At 55.3% G+C, this 16,797-nt stretch overlaps 2 protein-coding genes and 1 long non-coding RNA gene across 4 annotated transcripts; 2 read left to right on the forward strand and 1 right to left on the reverse strand.

Moving 5' to 3' along the window:
• Window positions 1-966: 966 nt before the first annotated feature.
• On the reverse strand, window positions 967-12,943 carry VAMP4 (vesicle associated membrane protein 4). The gene is made up of 7 exons (XM_040565146.1): window positions 12,761-12,943; window positions 11,804-11,850; window positions 11,383-11,433; window positions 3,978-4,078; window positions 3,059-3,138; window positions 2,498-2,549; window positions 967-1,638 (listed from the first exon to the last, which is right to left on the reverse strand). Exons 1-7 carry the CDS (start codon window positions 12,824-12,826, stop codon window positions 1,610-1,612), a joined length of 426 nt encoding a protein of 141 aa, XP_040421080.1. The 5' UTR covers window positions 12,827-12,943; the 3' UTR covers window positions 967-1,609.
• On the forward strand, window positions 4,085-11,433 carry LOC121073778. The gene is made up of 2 exons (XR_005821926.1): window positions 4,085-4,186; window positions 5,520-11,433. It is a non-coding gene; the product is annotated as an uncharacterized LOC121073778 (long non-coding RNA).
• An 882-nt stretch (window positions 12,944-13,825) lies between the features above and the next one.
• On the forward strand, window positions 13,826-16,691 carry MYOC (myocilin). Of its 2 annotated transcripts, XM_040565139.1 has the most exons (3): window positions 13,837-14,542; window positions 15,095-15,214; window positions 15,415-16,691. In XM_040565139.1, the coding sequence occupies exons 1-3, from the start codon at window positions 14,050-14,052 to the stop codon at window positions 16,197-16,199; spliced, it is 1,398 nt and encodes a 465-aa protein (XP_040421073.1). In that variant the 5' UTR covers window positions 13,837-14,049; the 3' UTR covers window positions 16,200-16,691. The 2 variants fall into 2 exon arrangements, with proteins under 2 accessions (XP_040421074.1, XP_040421073.1); XM_040565140.1 differs by lacking the exon at window positions 15,095-15,214 and having other exon boundaries at window positions 13,826-14,542.
• Window positions 16,692-16,797: the final 106 nt, after the last annotated feature.

Below are 16,797 nucleotides of genomic sequence, written 5' to 3' on the forward strand. Positions count from 1 at the left end.
TCTCAATCCTTTGCAGGTGGTGAGTAGCTGGAGGCACAGGCAAGGTGATCTTTATCACTTCCACTGAGTGCATGATTTTGCCCTCGGGGCCTTAAAATGTGTTAGAAAGAAAATCCCAGCTTGGCTTTCTGATTGCCACCTGGAGTGAGCAAGCCCCACGGAGGGGAAAAGCTCTATTTATATATCAGCAGGGCAAGTGGAGCTTGTAATCGCATCCGGCACTCCAGCCTGCTGTGCTCACTTTTAATCCCCTTCTCTGCATGGTGCAGCTCCACCACTCAGGTGGAAACTGTGCACAAGGTCCCAGGTCCACACGAGGAGGCTGGGAGATAGCGCCGGTAGTTCTCGGGGGCACCATTTCCCTCTCTCCATGTGAAATTTTGTCAGACGCAGGCCAAGCAGGACAATGCTGCTCTCACCAGAAGACGGACAGCAAAAGAAAAACCAGGAGAGTCTGATCTCGCCTCAGTGAACGTCCCTGGCTTGGGGCTGGAAGGAACGAGGGTCGCAAAAATAAACGGGCAGACAGAAATGCCTCAGATACCTGAGACCAGGACTGCAGCCAGCCAGAGGGGAAAACTCGTGTCTCTTGTGCCAAAACACATCGGTGCCACCCACTGGGGTGCTTCGCTCCTGTTTCGTCCAACACAGGGCCCCTACACCACCCCAAGCTCCCCGGCCTTGGGGCATGAGCCCCAGGCACCGGATCGCAAGGAAGCAAAAGGAGCTGGCACTCGGGACCACACCACGTCCAGGTGAAGGGCTCTGAACGAGAAGTGGGCTCGGGGTTTACCCTGGACTGATTCAAGGCCAGTTGCCGCCCTCCTGCTGCGTCTCGCATCATTGGGCTAAGGGAGCTGGGCTTTACACGCTTCTCACTTCTGGTTAATAAAACACTGAAGAAAAAAAACCAAAACACCACCTTTCCCAGCAGTGGAGAGCAGGAACATGCAGGAACTTCACATGTACAGTCAAAAATAGGTTTACTGGAATGTCTTTAGTCACAGCTTTAAGCAGCAATACTGAAAACACCGAGCTTGTGCATTCCCATGGCAGGACCATAAATAAAGTCTTCGGGATTGTAAAACCTAATTTTTTTTTTTTTTCTTTTTGCAAACGAGAAAAACACCACCCTTGCAGTTCTGCACCGAAGGGTCAGTTTCCTGTAACATAATCAGTGGCACGTTTCTCTTTTGCTGTTTTCCTCCTCCTTCACCCTGGGGAAAGGACAGAGCCCCCTCTGCCTTCCGCAGCAGGGAGCAGGGAACTGCTCCAACTGGAAGCATTATTACAACCCAACCATATATACAGATACACCGTGACGGCAAGTAGCCAGCTCCAAAGCAGAGACCCAGCATGCCACGAAACGAGCGTTTTGGGAACTGAATCTTCTGTTATAAAAACGTCAGCGGGAGCCGGGTACTCGACCGAAAGAAAAAAAAAAAAAAGGGTCGTTTGGCAGTTCTCAGTGCTCTGTTAGAGCTGGCTACTTGCCGCCACCGCCTCCCCGGAGAAAAACAACTTCAAAGCTATATACAGGTATCTCACTTAAGTTACACAGCAGTTTGGTTATCCCAGAGCCAGCTCCATCAACGTCTCGGCTGCCCCATCAGGTGCGGTACTTCAGGACTATGGGTACTGGAAAAGAACACAAAGGGACAAGCTCTCAGCCACGCCCCTTCACACGCGACGCCGAGCAGCACCAGAAAGACAACCCTCCTCTCTGTAGTGACAAACAGCGAGCAGCTGCAAGGGAAAGTGTTTCCAAGCTCAAGCCAATGCAATCTGCTGCCTGCACACATGCTAGACAAAATTTCCTGCCACCTTCGTCTCCTTCCAGCTTTCCAGAATTAAACCAGACGGGATTTTCCATGAGTCCCTCTCCTTCTCCAGTGCTCGACCCCGCTGCCAGCTCTGCCTCTCCTGCTTCTACCTGTGGCAGCAGGCAACAGGCCGTGGGGGGCTGCTGAAGGGCAGCAAAGGAACTGTTAAAGAGCAGCCCCCAGAGAGAATTGAGTAAAAAAAACAACAACAAACAGACCCACTGGCACAGAAGAGCTGTGCTACTGTGCTGGGCTGCTTGAACCCCTGGAGCACGTCTTCCCCCTGCCAGAAGAAACGCACTCGGGTTGTTATTACCTGTTCGCTATGAAAAGCTGCTTGCTGAAAATGAAGCAGCCCGGCCCCTTTGGGAACGTTTGCTGGAAGCAGACCCACTGCAAAGCGGCTGATCAGCGCGGGAGGCCTTTGGGAGACACTGCTCTGTGTGAAACCCTTCCAGGCACCCCTACCAGCCACCTCTGCCAGCCCTCCGTCAGTGCAACGTTGGCTTTCTGTGGCAAGTCAGGGGGGCTTGGCTTGAGCCCGCTCCTCTGCATGCACGGTTAAGCCTTGCAGAAGAGAAGCACGGTGTGGGCTACGTGCACCACTCGTGACTGCTGAACAGAGCGAAGAATTTCAGCGCCAGCCATGGCTGGAGTGACCCAAAACTACTCACTGATGATCACGAGCAGGAGGACAACCACCACCAGCGCTATGATCGCCTTCATCTGCAAGAGGAGCACAGAGGCATGTTACGCATGGTACCCTATGTAGCTCCTGCATCTTCCCAGCTAGAAAAATGCTTCAGTTTAGTTTTTATTTTTAAACTCTTGGCTTCTCCATCCTCTACCAGGGGAGGGCAGGCAACCACCCCTCCACCTGGAGTATAGATGATCCCTCACAGAAGAGAGGCCCCAGCAGGGCCAGCTCAGGAGGGAGGATGGCTTCAAACCGTCTTGCCAAGAGCACTGCATCTCACAGGGACAGTGTCCGGCTTAGCTGACTGAACCCCACGTTCTCCAGCACAGGAGATGCCTCCAGCTGGCTCCTGTATCCGCAGCACCACCTCCAGGGGTGCCTCCAGGAACCTCAGCCTGCAGTGCTCACACTGTTACACGCAAACCTATAGGACAGGTATTCAAAATTGCTCCCTTGTGTTTCCACCACACAGTGACCCCGTCGCCTGGCCCAGGGCCAGAGGATCTGCGTGAAGAAAACCATTCCAGCTCTTGCTCACCTTGCAGCCTCGCCACCACATCTGCCTCCGGAGCTGTTTGGCTCTGTTGCTAAAAGCTGTGGCATTGTCCGATAAGCTTTCTGCGGAAGGAGAGAAGAGAGGCGATTCAGCAGTGCACACTGAGCACCCGCTCATCCCAACAACTCCACTCCATTTCAAGCAACGAACTTGGCAAGAAGGGAGAAGACCAACCACAGTGGGATTCACCCAAGCCACAGCAGACGCCAACACTACACCCCTCGCTAGAGAGCACACACAGACCGGAGGCCCACTGAGCCCCCTTTGTGCTGCCTCCGCCCTCTGAGGACAGGAATTCACTGTGCAAGGCAGCAAACAGGCTGACAGCTGAATGCTCAGGGCCAACGTGGGACAGACTAATCTACGCCAGCGTGAAGGACCAACTAGGTCACGGCATCCAAATGCCTCCCAACTAAAGCCTCGGCACTTCCATGCCTAAATCTCTTACAAGGTTGCCTCCACAACGCTGCAGTGACGATGTGCTGGGCTCTGCTGAGCCCACAGGGGAACCAGGATGGCTGAGCACCAGCTGGCTGCAGGAAGAGGCCAAGGGGCAGGTGAAGTGACAGAGGAGGGAGCAGTTCCTCAGGGCGGTTAGACCCCCAGGCTGCTGAGTGACCACGCCAGGGTGAGAGACCGACCGGTGACTTATGGACACCAGTCAGCGTGGGGCTGGGGCTGTGCAGAGCAGCAGCAGAAGGCGGGAAGAGGAAAACATAGTCAGAAAGATAGACCTGCAGCCCGAGGCTGGGAAACACCCCTGTCAGGCAGAACAAATACAAGCCCAGGTCTGTCACCGGGCACCCGGTTCTGAGATGAAACCAGGGAGCCTGGCCCAGCAATGGGGAAGAGGTGTGGGGAAAAGGACAGACAGACAGCAGAGCTGCACGTAGCATCGCACCTGATTTATCCTGCAGGTCGTCCAGCCGCTCGCCTCTTTCAATCACCTTGGTGATGTTCTCCTGCATGACATCGATGACTTCGTCCACCTGGTTCTGGACACTAGAGCAGAGCAAAGCAAAGCCGAGCCAGCGTGAGTGGCAGGAAGCAAGCACCTCCAGCTGCACGCTGCTGCACCGACCCTTGCTCCGAGCTGCCCAGGACGATGGGGTGAGCTCAATGGCAAAAAAATCAAGGGGACAACAGTGGAGGGAGGCTGAGGGGATGCTGAGAAAGTTAAAGGCACGGCATCGTGTGGGGTGGATGTCTGGGAATCCCAGGTAGGGCAGGCAATGCAAGGGGCTCTAAGGGAACGCTGGAAAGTCAGCAGAAGTGGGGCACCCTCCCGTCAGGGGCAGGCACGGCGATCCAAACGCACCATGTGTGCAGCAACCACCGTCACAAGCACGCATCTGTCTGGGGATTTAAACTGAACAGCTTTAATGCAGTGCTAGGACATCGCAGTACTTCCTAACCGGAGCGGTGGAAACCTTTCACACACAAATGCAGGAGGAAAAGGCACCGATTGGTGTGGGTGGGCACCTTTGCTGTAGAGGAGTTCACACCAAAGCGGGGAAAAAAAATCCCACCTCATCTTCCCAAACTCCACAGAACCCAGCACCGCACCTTTGTTAAATAACTTGGAGTGAAATCAAAACAAGTTGCACTCCCCTGCTCTGGGAACCGAGCTGCAAAATGAAAATCCACTCTGCCAGGGGCCTCGAGAGGACAGGAAAGAAATTGCTGATATGAACTGAACCAACTTATTAGAATCCATCTTCTCGTAGGTTACGCAACTCTGTGGGTAGTCGTTTCAGTGAACAGTAGCCTAAATCACACCCGCAGGGTTATTATAAATGTATTTATTCACTCCATAAAAAAGCCACATTGGTAAGAGAGAAAAATTCTCTTGGTGGAAAAATACTGCTACGGGCTGGTTTGTATTTTGGAACTAAATACACTTTTATTTTCCTGGAGATAGAAATAAGAAATTTCTTGGGGCCCTAGGGAGACAATAGGGTATGTCTGAGACATACCGATCTCAGAAAGTAAGTGGCAACAGCAATGTCTTGGAGGCAACACCACACACAAGGCAACGAAACTGAAACGGCTCCAGGCCACTCGCTCTGCATGAAGTCTTACGTTCAACTTCTTAGCGTGCATTGATTTAAAAACAAGTAAGCACTTCAAACATATCAAAATATATCAAAATGCGTATTTGTCATATACACAGTGTGAATAGGCCACTTCAGCAGCTGTGTTGTTAGACACATGCAGCTGCTGTTAGCAGTGCACCACTGGTGTCCCCAAGGGGAAGGACTGCCACCACCTCATCATTTGCACCTACACTCTCCAAATTATCCAATTTCCATATTCCTCTTTGGACCATCCAATTATCCATCTTCCTCTGTGGACCCACTGAAAACCTTCTCCTGCCCACTGGCATCACTTTGATAGAAAATTCAAAGATGTTATTTGCCAAAATAGTTTTTTTTTTTTACAGCAGCTCCAGACCCAGCTCCACCACGTGCAGAGCCATCGTGCAGCATCTAGCCTCGGAGCGGCCGGTAAGAAGAGGACAGCACAACCTGCACCATGACCTGAGAAAACAGGGGCACAAGAGACCCGGAGCAGCGTGCCCAAAGCCGGTCAGTGAGGCCCTGCACAGCCAGGAACAGGGCTCCGTCCCCGAGCCTCAGCCGATGCTCTATCTAATTAGAGGCCACTATGCCTTTAATTAAAAGACACTGAGTTCTGGTTCGCACTGACCTAATTCTCCTGTCTCCCTGACAGCTCGGTGCCTCTTGCTGAGCAGACGCTTGTGCCGAGATGCACACACGAGGAGCAGCTGCAACGAGCAATAGCGGCTTCAATGGAAAAGCACACAGTTACTTATCCTTCCAAAACCAGGCAAGGAGAGCCACTAAAAGAAGAGGCTTTTTTCTCCCCCTAAAGCTCTAGAAAAAGCTGGAAACGCAGCAATGTGAGGGGGCTTCCCACCTGAGCATTTCAGGTCAGGCTTTGTAGCGCTGCTGCACTGCAGCTTCTGGAGCGGGAACAGCCAGGCGAGCCCTCTGGAGCCAATTTCTGACTCATCAGCCCTCGTACGGCACATGCCGGGCTCCAGCAGCACACGCAAATCCTTGCTTTATTTAGGATGCCATAGGAAAAGAACCTGCCTTCCCCGTGCTGCGTCTCTGCATCCGCCTACACCGCGCGGCAGCAGCCCCTGCCTTGCACACTGCTGGCAGCTGCTCGCCAGGAGTTTCGTATCCGGAGGGGAAAAGGCACAGAAAATCCCCCGATGTCTCAGCAGAAACCTGCCCCAAACCCACGAGCCCATTTCGATCCACCATTCATTTTGCAAGGTAGGAGGCAGGCAGCAGAGCTGCACAGAAGGTGGCACTGAAGACAGGAAGCTCGTGTCACCCGGTGCCCCGAGGATATCCACCCCACGCAGGATATCCACACACACAGCCCCAGGACCCTTTCTGGGGCAGCAGGTGACAAGGTGGGAAGGAGACGTGCTTTGCGAGGGAATTTCTTTACCAAGGCAGAGAGGCCATGTCCCAGCTCAGAGCTGCAAGCGACCCTGCTACAGCTCGGGGTGAGAGAGGAAAAGCAGAAACATCTGCTATCCCAAACAAGCCAGCCTGGCAGAAGCTCTGAGGACTTCACATCAGTTTCATGGGCAGGAGAACACATTTTCAGTATGTAAATGTTTCTAAAAACATTACTGGTTTCAAAATAAGGAGATTTCCTCCCACAACAGATTTGTAACCAAGCTATTTTGGTTACAGCTACAAGGGGGAGCACGCCAGGGTACAATGCACATGGGAACATGCAGTGCAATGCCACCCGTGTCCCCAGCCAGCGCAGTACAACAGAGGTGCTGCTGCGGCCCCAGGACACCCCAAAGTGTTACAGGGGAACAGGGACAGGTCTGTGACTTAAAGCTGCTCTGCTTTATTGGAGCAGAGGATGGAGCTCAGGCTCCTGCCTCCCAATATGCATCCCAGCATCCCACCTCTTTTCATTTGAGGTGCTGGAAAACTGCTGCGTGCCTTCGCTGCCTATCCATAGCCTGGTTACACAGCTAGCCAGCCCCCGCTACCAGAAATGAGACATTTCACAGATGGGAAGTGGAGACAGCAATCAAGGCCTGAACTCTCATAGGCATTTAGAAATTTTACTTCCTTCCAAGGCAGACACATGAGCACCCTGATTCGCTATCTGATGCAAGCGAGAACCCCGGAAAAAGGAGGAAGAGATTGAGGCATGGGATGAAACTTTGCTCTCCAGGGCCCCACACGGTGCCTTAACTACATGCAGCCAGCCCTTGCTCTCTGCTCTCTCCCACCTGTCACTGCTACAAGAGATGTCTCCCCAGGAAAGGGCTGAAAGATGCACAACCTATGCGCTAGCCATGCAGTTTCAACAATCCCCATTAGTTTGGCATGCTTGAGGTTGGAAACTCAAGTCACATCAGGCAGAAAATATCTTCATGTTTTCCTTGGCAATGGAAAACGAATCCACTAATACACGAAGCACGTTTCCTGTTTGGGAGCTGCTGGCTTTTGACACATACATCGCATGTATTTCATTCCTGCCAGATTTCCAAGAGAAATAACGTAGAAGAAATACCTGCCAGGAAAACGGGCGAGACAAAAGCACAGAATATCTCCCGTGACCCTTCTTCTCACTAACGACTGCAAACATGATGCTTTTAACAAGGGTGGCAAGTGCATCCAGTCAAGGCAGCAAGAAGAGATCCATCGGCGCTTAGCTGGGTTTAGGCTCTGCTTCTTTTTGCTTCGCCTGTTCCAGAGTGGGAGAAAGAAGCCTTGCCCTTTTGGCCACCCTGGGCTACCTATTGAAAAACTCAAACTCTCTGGGCCGGTCACAGTGTTGGACCAACAGTCCAGCATTCTTCAGTCGTAAACAGGCCACGCACAGCCCATGGGACGGGCTGCTCAAGGCTCCTTGTTGTCTCTCCGGTGTCTGTTTGCAGCCAGCATGACACACTCCTATTTTCCATCCCAAGTTGATGCAGGGATATTAATAGCGCTGTGTATTCCAGGGCAAACCATGCCCAAACACCCCTTATTGTGGCAGTAACCAAGGGAAAAAGGCAACAGCACCTAGAGCCAAGCTGTGCAGACACTGCAGAGGCAGGAGGCCAGCGCGGCAGTGGGAGCAGCCCTCGAGCACGAGGCACGGCTGCCCGACAGACCTCTGCTGTACTCTACGAGGGGCTATCAGCACTGAACCGTGCCACAAATCACTGTTTTCAAGTTGCTTCTTCAACACAGCTGCGAGGAACGAAGTGGTTTATGCCTCCCTGAAGCCTCTGTCCTTGAGAGGATTATACCCAGCAATGAAAAATGACAACATGGTCTCATGTCACCTTCAAGAGAAAGCCTGGACTAAGGACGGGGTCCCCTGCACATCCATCCACCTGTGACGAGCAGCCAGGCTCTGGGAAGCTCCTGCCAACTCTTGCCTTCAAGACATTCCTGCTCTCCCCCTCCTCAGGAAACAACACGGGGTCTGCAGCCAGACAGACTGGCAGCGCAACAGAGAAATCACAGGGACCAAGATCCGGCTCCTGGTGAAGCACAGGAGCGTGCTGAGCCTCATCCCCAGCACGAGCAGGAGCCTTAATCCACTGGCACATCCACCTGAGAGCAGGAACATCAGCAGTACATGAGTGGAGGTGGTCTCAGAGAGAGCCTGAGGGACCACAGCGGCCACCAAGTTACCAGGGGAGCTTCCACCCCAACCAAGCAGCTGCTGGGACAACAGAGCCCAAACTTCCAGACATACCAGGGGAAAATACAGCACGGGGGCACTGTCACGCTGCCTCCTGCCATTACTACTGGCTCTAACTTGTCTCCTTCCCCTGCAAGGTTTGCAGTGTTCCCCAACATGTCCTTCTGCAGCTGAGCCAGCATCAAAGGGCTCTGCTGCCAAACTCTCCACCCTGACCCGAGTTCGCTCACTGCCAAGGACAGCCAGGAAAAGTTTCCAGTCTTGCCCCTCACATTCGACATGTTCCGCACCTTTCCTCCCACAATCCCGTTACTTTTTCCTCTGCCCAGTCCTCCATCCCGTTCCCCTTTGTGCCTGTCTTCACACCTCATTTTCTCCAGCCCTGTACAGCTCCCGCCTCTCTAGCTTTGTCCAGCTACGTCTCAGTTCTCCAGATGCTCAAATTCCTCCTTAAAATGTCTTTTCCTTATAGCGTTTCAGCAGCAACCCAACTCTCCTCTTCCTCCTCTACTGAAACAAGAACAAACTGCATCATTATGACACCAGGCATCAATCCATCCGGCACAGGGGCTGGTTTGATCAGAAACTTCAACCACACAACAAGAAGCAACTATGGCACGCTGCGAGTGCTTATTAAATAAAGCAATCAGCACTGATGAGAGCAGACAATAGATGCTGTTTTGTAACAGACACTCTAGATACTAGAGCCTAGAGAAACGTAGTCACTTACTATCCCAAGGGACACATCCCATACCAGGTCCACCAGACAACCAGTCTCTGGCTACAGGCAAGCCTCGGACATGTTGTGAAGTGACTGATGCCCACCCACGAACCCACCAGTTCCTGGGTGAATTCTTCTTTCATTTTTCTTCCCTTACACAGCTGCAGTGCTGTCCACCACCTGAAAATACACTCTTCCCTGCCTCCTGAAGACTCCCACAGCCCTTCTGCCTGGCCAAGACAGCTGGAAGAGATGAGCTCCCATTTTCCTCCACTCGGGCAAGACACAAGACTCTCTGCAAACCCCTTCTGGCAGAAGAGGACGAAGGGGCAGACATTAACCCCCTTCTACACCTTTTCATCGACGTGGGACCCCACTCGCACAATCGGAGCAGGCTGCCAAGGACCACATCCAGGTGGCTTCTGAAGATCTTCAAGGAGGGAGACTCCACAGTCTCAGGACCACCTCTGCCAGCACTCCATCACCTGCACAGTAAAGTGTAGCAGGCAATATCAAAGGCCTCACTGGAAGGCACCTCAAAGAAGGTCAAAGAAAGTCAAAGAAGGTAGAGGATCCTAAACACATCGTGCCATCTCAGTCATACTGCTCTTCAGTGACCGTGAATGAACTGTAGGGGCAGAGGATATAAACAGAAGGAGCCAAGATGAATTTTATAGCTGCTGATTTCCATGTCAAGAAAACAACAACAAAATACCCTGCCCACATGTTTGTGCTAACAAACCTCCCAAACCGAGTTGCTTAGACCCAAATAACTTCGCCTTCTGGACTGAAATGATCCACTCTTCTCCTTCGGTTAGGTATTTAAACTCAAACCCACAAACCTCTAAGCTCCATTATTAAGTCACTTCACTGTGGACTTGTAAAACTCAGAACTCTCCCTAATTACGTCTTATCTTGAAGAACCTAATTTACACTAGCTCCCAATGAGTCATCCCAGCGCTGCACCGGCTTCTTCCTGGCATGAAAAAAAAATCCCTAATGAGGAGCAATTCTGAGGCTGCTCACAAAACAACCCAGTCGGATCAGTGCCTGGTCATCAGCCTCTGCCCAGATTTCTGTTCTGGCTCTGCGGAGGCCAGCGAAGGAAACAGCACCACGAGAACCAGGGGTCTGTGAACAACCCCCCCTTCCCATTAAGTGCAACCATTGCATCCCCAGTGGCTAAGGGCAGGGCAAACTGGGGCACGGAACGAGCATCATCCAGGAAATGACTCGCTGAGAGAAGGAGTCAGCACTCCCTCCTTCCTTCTTGCACTGTTACAGTCAATAATCCTCCTCCAGCTGTAATGGCTTCCTGTTTGTCCTGCTGCTCGGACCTCCTGAGTCACTGCACATCTCCGGGTCACCTCTGCCAGGTTTTCACCTGAGGAGGAGACCAGAAGGCCAGCAGCTGCCTGAAATAAATGGTCCCTGTGCGTTCCTGACCACTTGTTTTCTTGAAACATTGAGAAGCAAGTTACAAGACGAAGAAAAAAAAAAAACACAATGAAGCAAGAATGGGCTAGATAAGGTTAAAATTCAGGGTTAATACTCCAGAAGAAAAAAAAATGATAGAAGGATGGAACAGGTTATCACCAGAATACAGCAAGGGCTTTGGAAACTCCACTTTGGTGCTGTGATACAATCCTACCCCTTCACCTCTGTTAAGAGGCAGTTCATTGGTAACTGGAATCAAATTTGAGATTTTCCCTAGCTATGGGCAGGTAGGGTGGGAAATTACGATCAGAAGAAGCAAAGCACAAGTCACGTTCCTATTCAGGATCATGGAGAAATGCTCTGCCAACAGAGCAGCAGGGGCTTGTACTGCCAGAACCAAATATTATCTGAATGACACAGAAGAACAAGAACTCACTGCCTGATCTTGTCATTTCTGGGTCCAAATCTTGGTCCGGAAGGCCCCCTCCTGCAGTACAAAAGAGAGCAATAATGATGAAAGATACAATGAAAACATATCATTAAACCAAAGACTTGAGATATACACGAGAGAATCAACGCCTTGCGGAGGAAGTATTGTTCTCATGCCTCCCATCAGCCCCTCCTATGTCACGCAGAATGTGTGGCACCCCAGTTTTACACAGGTGACACCTATTAAGTCTTAATTAATGCTTGATGATAAGGCTCTGGGAGATCACCTCAAAGGAATAAAAGGTTTTGATCGCAGCAAGCCCCCACCTATCTGTCAGGGAGCAGCTTTTGGTGTTCAACACCTCCGGTCTCAGAGCGTTAGGCAGCAAAGACACCACATGCCCTACGGTGTCCATTCAGAAACTCACAAGAAAAAGTCTTCCTCTTCATCCGAATCTTCTTCCAAAAGGTTCCTCTGCGAACAAAGGAAATAAAACCATCGTCAATAAGCATCCAACGTTTCACACACACGTTTCCAGGATGCCACCAGCATCCTCTGCCCACAGGTTTGGAGATCAGCGGTACTTCCCAGGCAGGAGGGTGGCACTGTTTCTCTCCCCTTGTGGCCGGGGCAGAGCTGGATGTCCCTGTGCTGTTACCAGCACCCAGGAGGTCTGTGAGCTCTGCAGGGTACAGCCTGATGCCCAGCTCCGCAGCTCTGGCTTGGGACAGCACTCGCCTCACTGCCACCGAGCCAAACTGGATTTGTAGCCACTGCTGGTTGCCCAGGCAGGTGCAGATCCTAATCCCAAGCATCAGTAAAACATCCAAAGATACAGAAACAGGTGGTGCGTGTTGGACCCTGCTTTGGAGCAGAGCAGGCAGAACCCCTGCTCAGGCCACGAAAGCCCTCCCAGCTCAGGGGACGACCCCACCGTGGACCCACAGGATGATCCATCCTCGGTCTCACCAACTTCAGCATCTCCTGCAGCCGCCTGGAGCATCCCAAGCGCACAGCAAGCCAGGTGCAAAGCTGATTTGGAGGTCACTGCTTCTGCAGCCAGCGGTGACAGCGGGCATAAGGACGACGACAGGAAACCCCGGGGTCCCCATCTACCACACCAGTCCCCATATACCACACCCGGGGGTCAGCCCTTCTGCCCCGCAGCCCGAGGTGAAGGCTGCGGGCAGGCTGGGAGCAGAGGGGGCTGGGAGCTTGGCTTCACGCTGAAGGGCTCGTCCCCCAGCACGGGTCTCCCGCTGACACCCCCGGCGGGACGGGGCAGGACCCAAGCCGAGGGGACCCCCCTCGCCGCGCCGCGCCGCACACCCGCTGGGATGCGTGGGTCTGGGACCCAGGACCCCACACGCTCCGCCCCGCTCACCCGCTCGCTCTTCACCGAGCCCGTGACCTCGTCGTCGTGCAGGTGCCGCTTGAACTTGGGGGGCATGGCTCCCTGCCGCCGGGGGGCAGCGCGGCCCCGCCGCTCAGCGCGCTGCGGGCCCGCCCGGCAAATGGCCGCCCCATCGAGCGGCTCGGCGATCGGCACCGCGCCCCGACGGACAGCGCGGGGCGGGGCCGCACCGGGAGGGGGCGGGGCTAGGGCGGGGGCGGGGCTAAGGCGGGGAGTGGGCGGGGCTAACGCGGCTGGGGGCGTGGCCAGAGGAGGGGGGAAATTTCCGCCGCCCGCGGGCGCAACCGCGGGGAGAGCCCCGGGGGGAGGCGCTGGTCGGTTCGTTCGCTTTTTCCTTTATTTTCTTTTTCTCTCTCTTTCTTTTTTTTTTCTTTTTTCCCTTTTTATTTTTTTACTTTTTTCTTTATTTTTTTTTACTTTTTTCTTTTTCCTTTTTTCTTTTTTCCCTTTTATGATTTTTTCATTTTTCTTTTTTCATTTTTTTCTTTTTTCATTTTTTCTTATTTCATTTTTTCCTTTTTTCTTCTCCTTTTTGCTTTTTTCTTCTCCTTTTTCCTTTTTCCTTTTTTCCTTTTTTCTTTTTTCTTTTTTCATTTTTTTCTCCTTTTTCCCTTTTCTCCTTTTTCCCTTTTCTCCTTTTTCCCTTTTCTCCTTTTTCCCTTTTCTTTTTTCCTTTTTTTTTTATTTTTTCCTTTTTTTTTTTTTCTTTTTTTCCTCTCTTTTTTCCCCCTTTTTTTCCCATTTTTATTTTCTCCCCTTTTCACTTTTCCTGCCTGGTGCCCTTGGGCAACCCTCCATCTGTCACTTCCACATCCCTCCGCCCCCCCCCCCCCCCCCCCCCCCCCCCCCACTATTCCTGGCCGCGGCACAAGCCCGAGCCCAATAAACTCCATAATTAGAGCAAACCACCACAACACAGGGAGGGTTTGTTTCCCACCCCCCCACCCACAGCCCAGGACCTGGCACGCTCCTCACACCCCTGGGGGGCCGTGGCTGCCCGCACCCCCAGCCCCGTTCCCCCTTTGGGATCACGCTGGTGCCGCGGGGGTCCCGCCGCCTCCACCCCCTGGCCTCGCGGCAGCCCCTGGCACGCGGCCGCCAGCGCAAATATTTTGGCCTCGGCCGCCGCACGCCGCCGGAGCCTCGCCAGCACCCGGGGCGGGGGGGAACCGCGGGGATCTGGAAGCTTCCCTCGCCCCCGTCCCCTCGGCCTTATATAAAAGCGGCCGGCACACGGGGCGAGCGAGCGGGACGGGACCATGCTGGGCGCCTGGCTGACGCTGCTGCTCGGGGGGGGCCTGGCCCTGGGCGCCCCGGGGGACACGGCCCTCTTCCAGCATGCCGACGATGCCGGCGGGCGCTGCACCTACACCTTCACGGTGGCCAGCCCCGGCGAGGTCAGCTGCCCGGAGGCCGGCGGCGTGTCCCAGCTGCGAGCCGAGCTGGCCGGCCTGGCCACCCGCCTGAGCCGCCTGGAGGGCCTGGGGGGCTTCGGGGGCTCGGGGCCACGGGGAGCAGAGGTGGGGGGCGCCTGGACGCGGGGTCCCCAGCGAGCGGCTGCAGGGGGCTGCGAGGAGTTGCTGCGGGACAAGGAGAGGCTGGAGGAGGACAAGAGGAGGCTGGAGAGGGAGAAAGAGGAGCTGAGCAGGAGGCTGGAGAGCAGCACCCAGGAGATCGCCCGGCTCAGGGCCGCACGCTGTCCCCCTGGCACGGGGGGGCCCGGCCGTGACACCCTGCGTGCCTCCAGCAAAGGTAAGTGCTGGGGACGGGATCCCCCTGGGCATCCCATCCCATCCCCTCTCACCCCAGCATCCCCCCCAGGTGTTGGTCAGGTCCCTTTGTCGTCCCCTTCCCCCCCCCCCCCCCAGCCTGTGTCCCCCACCTGAAGCATCTGCTGTGCTCCTGGCCCTCCCTGCACCGTGCCCACTCGCTGTGGGGCTCAGCCCCACTGGGAGGATGCAGCCACCTGGGAGACCCCCCCCAAATCCCATCCCTATCTCCAAATCCTCTCCCCATCCCCAAATCCCCATCCCCAAATCCCCTCCCCATCCCCAAACCTGGGCTCTTTGTAGCCACCAGAGCCACCCTCCTCACCGCATCAGCATGGGGGGACCACAGAAATCTGGGGGGACCCCCAGTTTCCATCTATGGGACATTAAACTCGTGGGGGTGGGGGCAATGGAGTCAGCAGTGTCCCCCATCCCTGTGTCACCGATGAGCCCCAGCACAGGGCACCAGTACTCTGCATTTTGGGGGGCGACGGCTTGGTACCAGGGCTCACACTGCCACCCGGCCACCCCGCAGCCCCCAGGTGGGAGCCGGAGCCCCTCGGCTACCAGGAGCTGAAGTCGGAGAGGACGGAGCTCCCCGCGTCCCGGCTGCTGGAGGAGACGGCGCTCGGCCGCCCGCGAGCCGAGGACTCGGGTACTGCCACCGGGGCTGGGCTGGGGACAGCGGGGGGAACCTTGGGGACAGCAGAGGGGGGAAGTCACCGGATAATTCAGGATAACCAGGGCTGAAGGGAGAGGTCGGGAGCCCCGCGGGATGCATGGATCCCCTCACGTTTTGCACGCTCTGCCCTCCCACCCCCTGTACTAATGCCTCTGTCCCTGCTGTCCCCACAGACTGCGGCGAGCTGGCGTGGGTCGGGGAGCCGGTGGTGCTGGGCCGGGCGGACTCCATCGCCGGCAAGTACGGGGTGTGGATGAAGGACCCCGAGCCCGTGGCCCCCTTCACGCGGGAGACCACGTGGCGCGTGGACACGGTGGGCACGGAGGTTCGCCAGCTCTTCCAGTACGAGGCGGCCGAGCAGCTGGCCCGGGGCTACCCCGCCAAGGTGCACGTCCTGCCCCGGCCCCTGGAGAGCACCGGGGCCGTGGTGTACCGCGGCGGGCTCTTCTTCCAGCCGCGCCGGTCCCGTGCCCTGGCCCGCTACGACCTGCGGGCTGAGGCCATCTCCACCGAGAGGGAGCTGCCCGGCGCCGGCTACCACGGGCAGTACCCCTACTCCTGGGGCGGCTACACCGACATCGACCTGGCGGTGGACGAGACGGGGCTGTGGGTGGTGTACAGCACCGATAAGGCCAAGGGGGCGATCGTCCTCTCCAAGCTGGACCCCGAGACGCTGGAGATCCGGCGCACCTGGGAGACCAACATCCGCAAGCAGTCGGTGGCCAACTCCTTCGTCATCTGCGGCACCCTCTACACCGTCAGCAGCTACTCAGCGCCCAACGCCACCGTCAACTTCGCCTACGACACGGCCACCAGCACCAGCCGGACCCTCAGCATCCCCTTCGAGAACCGCTTCCAGTACCTCAGCATGGTGGACTACAACCCGGCAGAGCGCCAGCTCTTCGCCTGGGACAGCTACAACATGGTCGCCTACCCCATCCGCCTCTCCCACGCGTGAGCGCTGACTGGGGACGCCGGGAGGACGCGCCGCGGTTGCTCCCATCCGGGAACGAGCCGGCTCAGTCCCCTCGGTGCCTGCTTCAGCCCCGGGTGACGGTGGGGACCCCACTCTGCCCAACCGCCCCTCGGCAGGGCCACGAATGCCTCCGCTGATGCCTCCTGTGAAATCCCGTTGTACTCCAAGGCAGCGAAGAGAATTAAAGTGCTTCTCCGGAGCTTGGCTGAGCCAGCAAAACGCCTCCCACTCCGGGAGGCCAGTGCAAGAGCGGGACCAGTAAGGTGGCATCTCCAGCTGGGGGCCTTGCTGCCTGCATCCCCCCCCCTCCAGAGCCCGGGAGCCTCCGCGCTGCCTCTGCCTGCAGCTGGCCTCACCTCGCCAGCGGCTCTCCCACGCTGCTTCCAGAACCTGCGGTTTAAAATATTTATTGTAGAAAGGCTGTAGGAGGCTTGTTCTCCCCCAGCTGGGGGGACACTCCAATAAACATCGCAACATTAACTCAGAACAAATGTCTAAGTTTCAGCGGTAAACCCTGGAGATTTGCTTGATTGAAAAGATTAAAATGGGCCACGGGGGGCAGGTTTGTGAGTTGGGCTGG

Source organism: Cygnus olor, chromosome 8, assembly GCF_009769625.2.
Source record: "Cygnus olor isolate bCygOlo1 chromosome 8, bCygOlo1.pri.v2, whole genome shotgun sequence".
In the NCBI taxonomy this organism is placed as follows: domain Eukaryota; kingdom Metazoa; phylum Chordata; class Aves; order Anseriformes; family Anatidae; genus Cygnus; species Cygnus olor.

Excerpts from the sequence above, each read along its gene's own strand:
- VAMP4 (XM_040565146.1), bottom strand. The coding sequence starts at position 12,826 with ATGCCCCCCAAGTTCAAGCGGCACCTGCACGACGACGAGGTCACGGGC. Across the intron at positions 11,851-12,760 it reads GCTCGGTGAAGAGCGAGCGG|AGGAACCTTTTGGAAGAAGA; the intron begins GTGAGCGGGGCG and ends CTTTGTTCGCAG. Across the intron at positions 2,550-3,058 it reads TGTGGTGGCGAGGCTGCAAG|ATGAAGGCGATCATAGCGCT; the intron begins GTGAGCAAGAGC and ends CTCCTCTTGCAG.
- MYOC (XM_040565139.1), top strand. The coding sequence starts at position 14,050 with ATGCTGGGCGCCTGGCTGACGCTGCTGCTCGGGGGGGGCCTGGCCCTG. Across the intron at positions 14,543-15,094 it reads CCTGCGTGCCTCCAGCAAAG|CCCCCAGGTGGGAGCCGGAG; the intron begins GTAAGTGCTGGG and ends GCCACCCCGCAG. Across the intron at positions 15,215-15,414 it reads CCCGCGAGCCGAGGACTCGG|ACTGCGGCGAGCTGGCGTGG; the intron begins GTACTGCCACCG and ends CTGTCCCCACAG.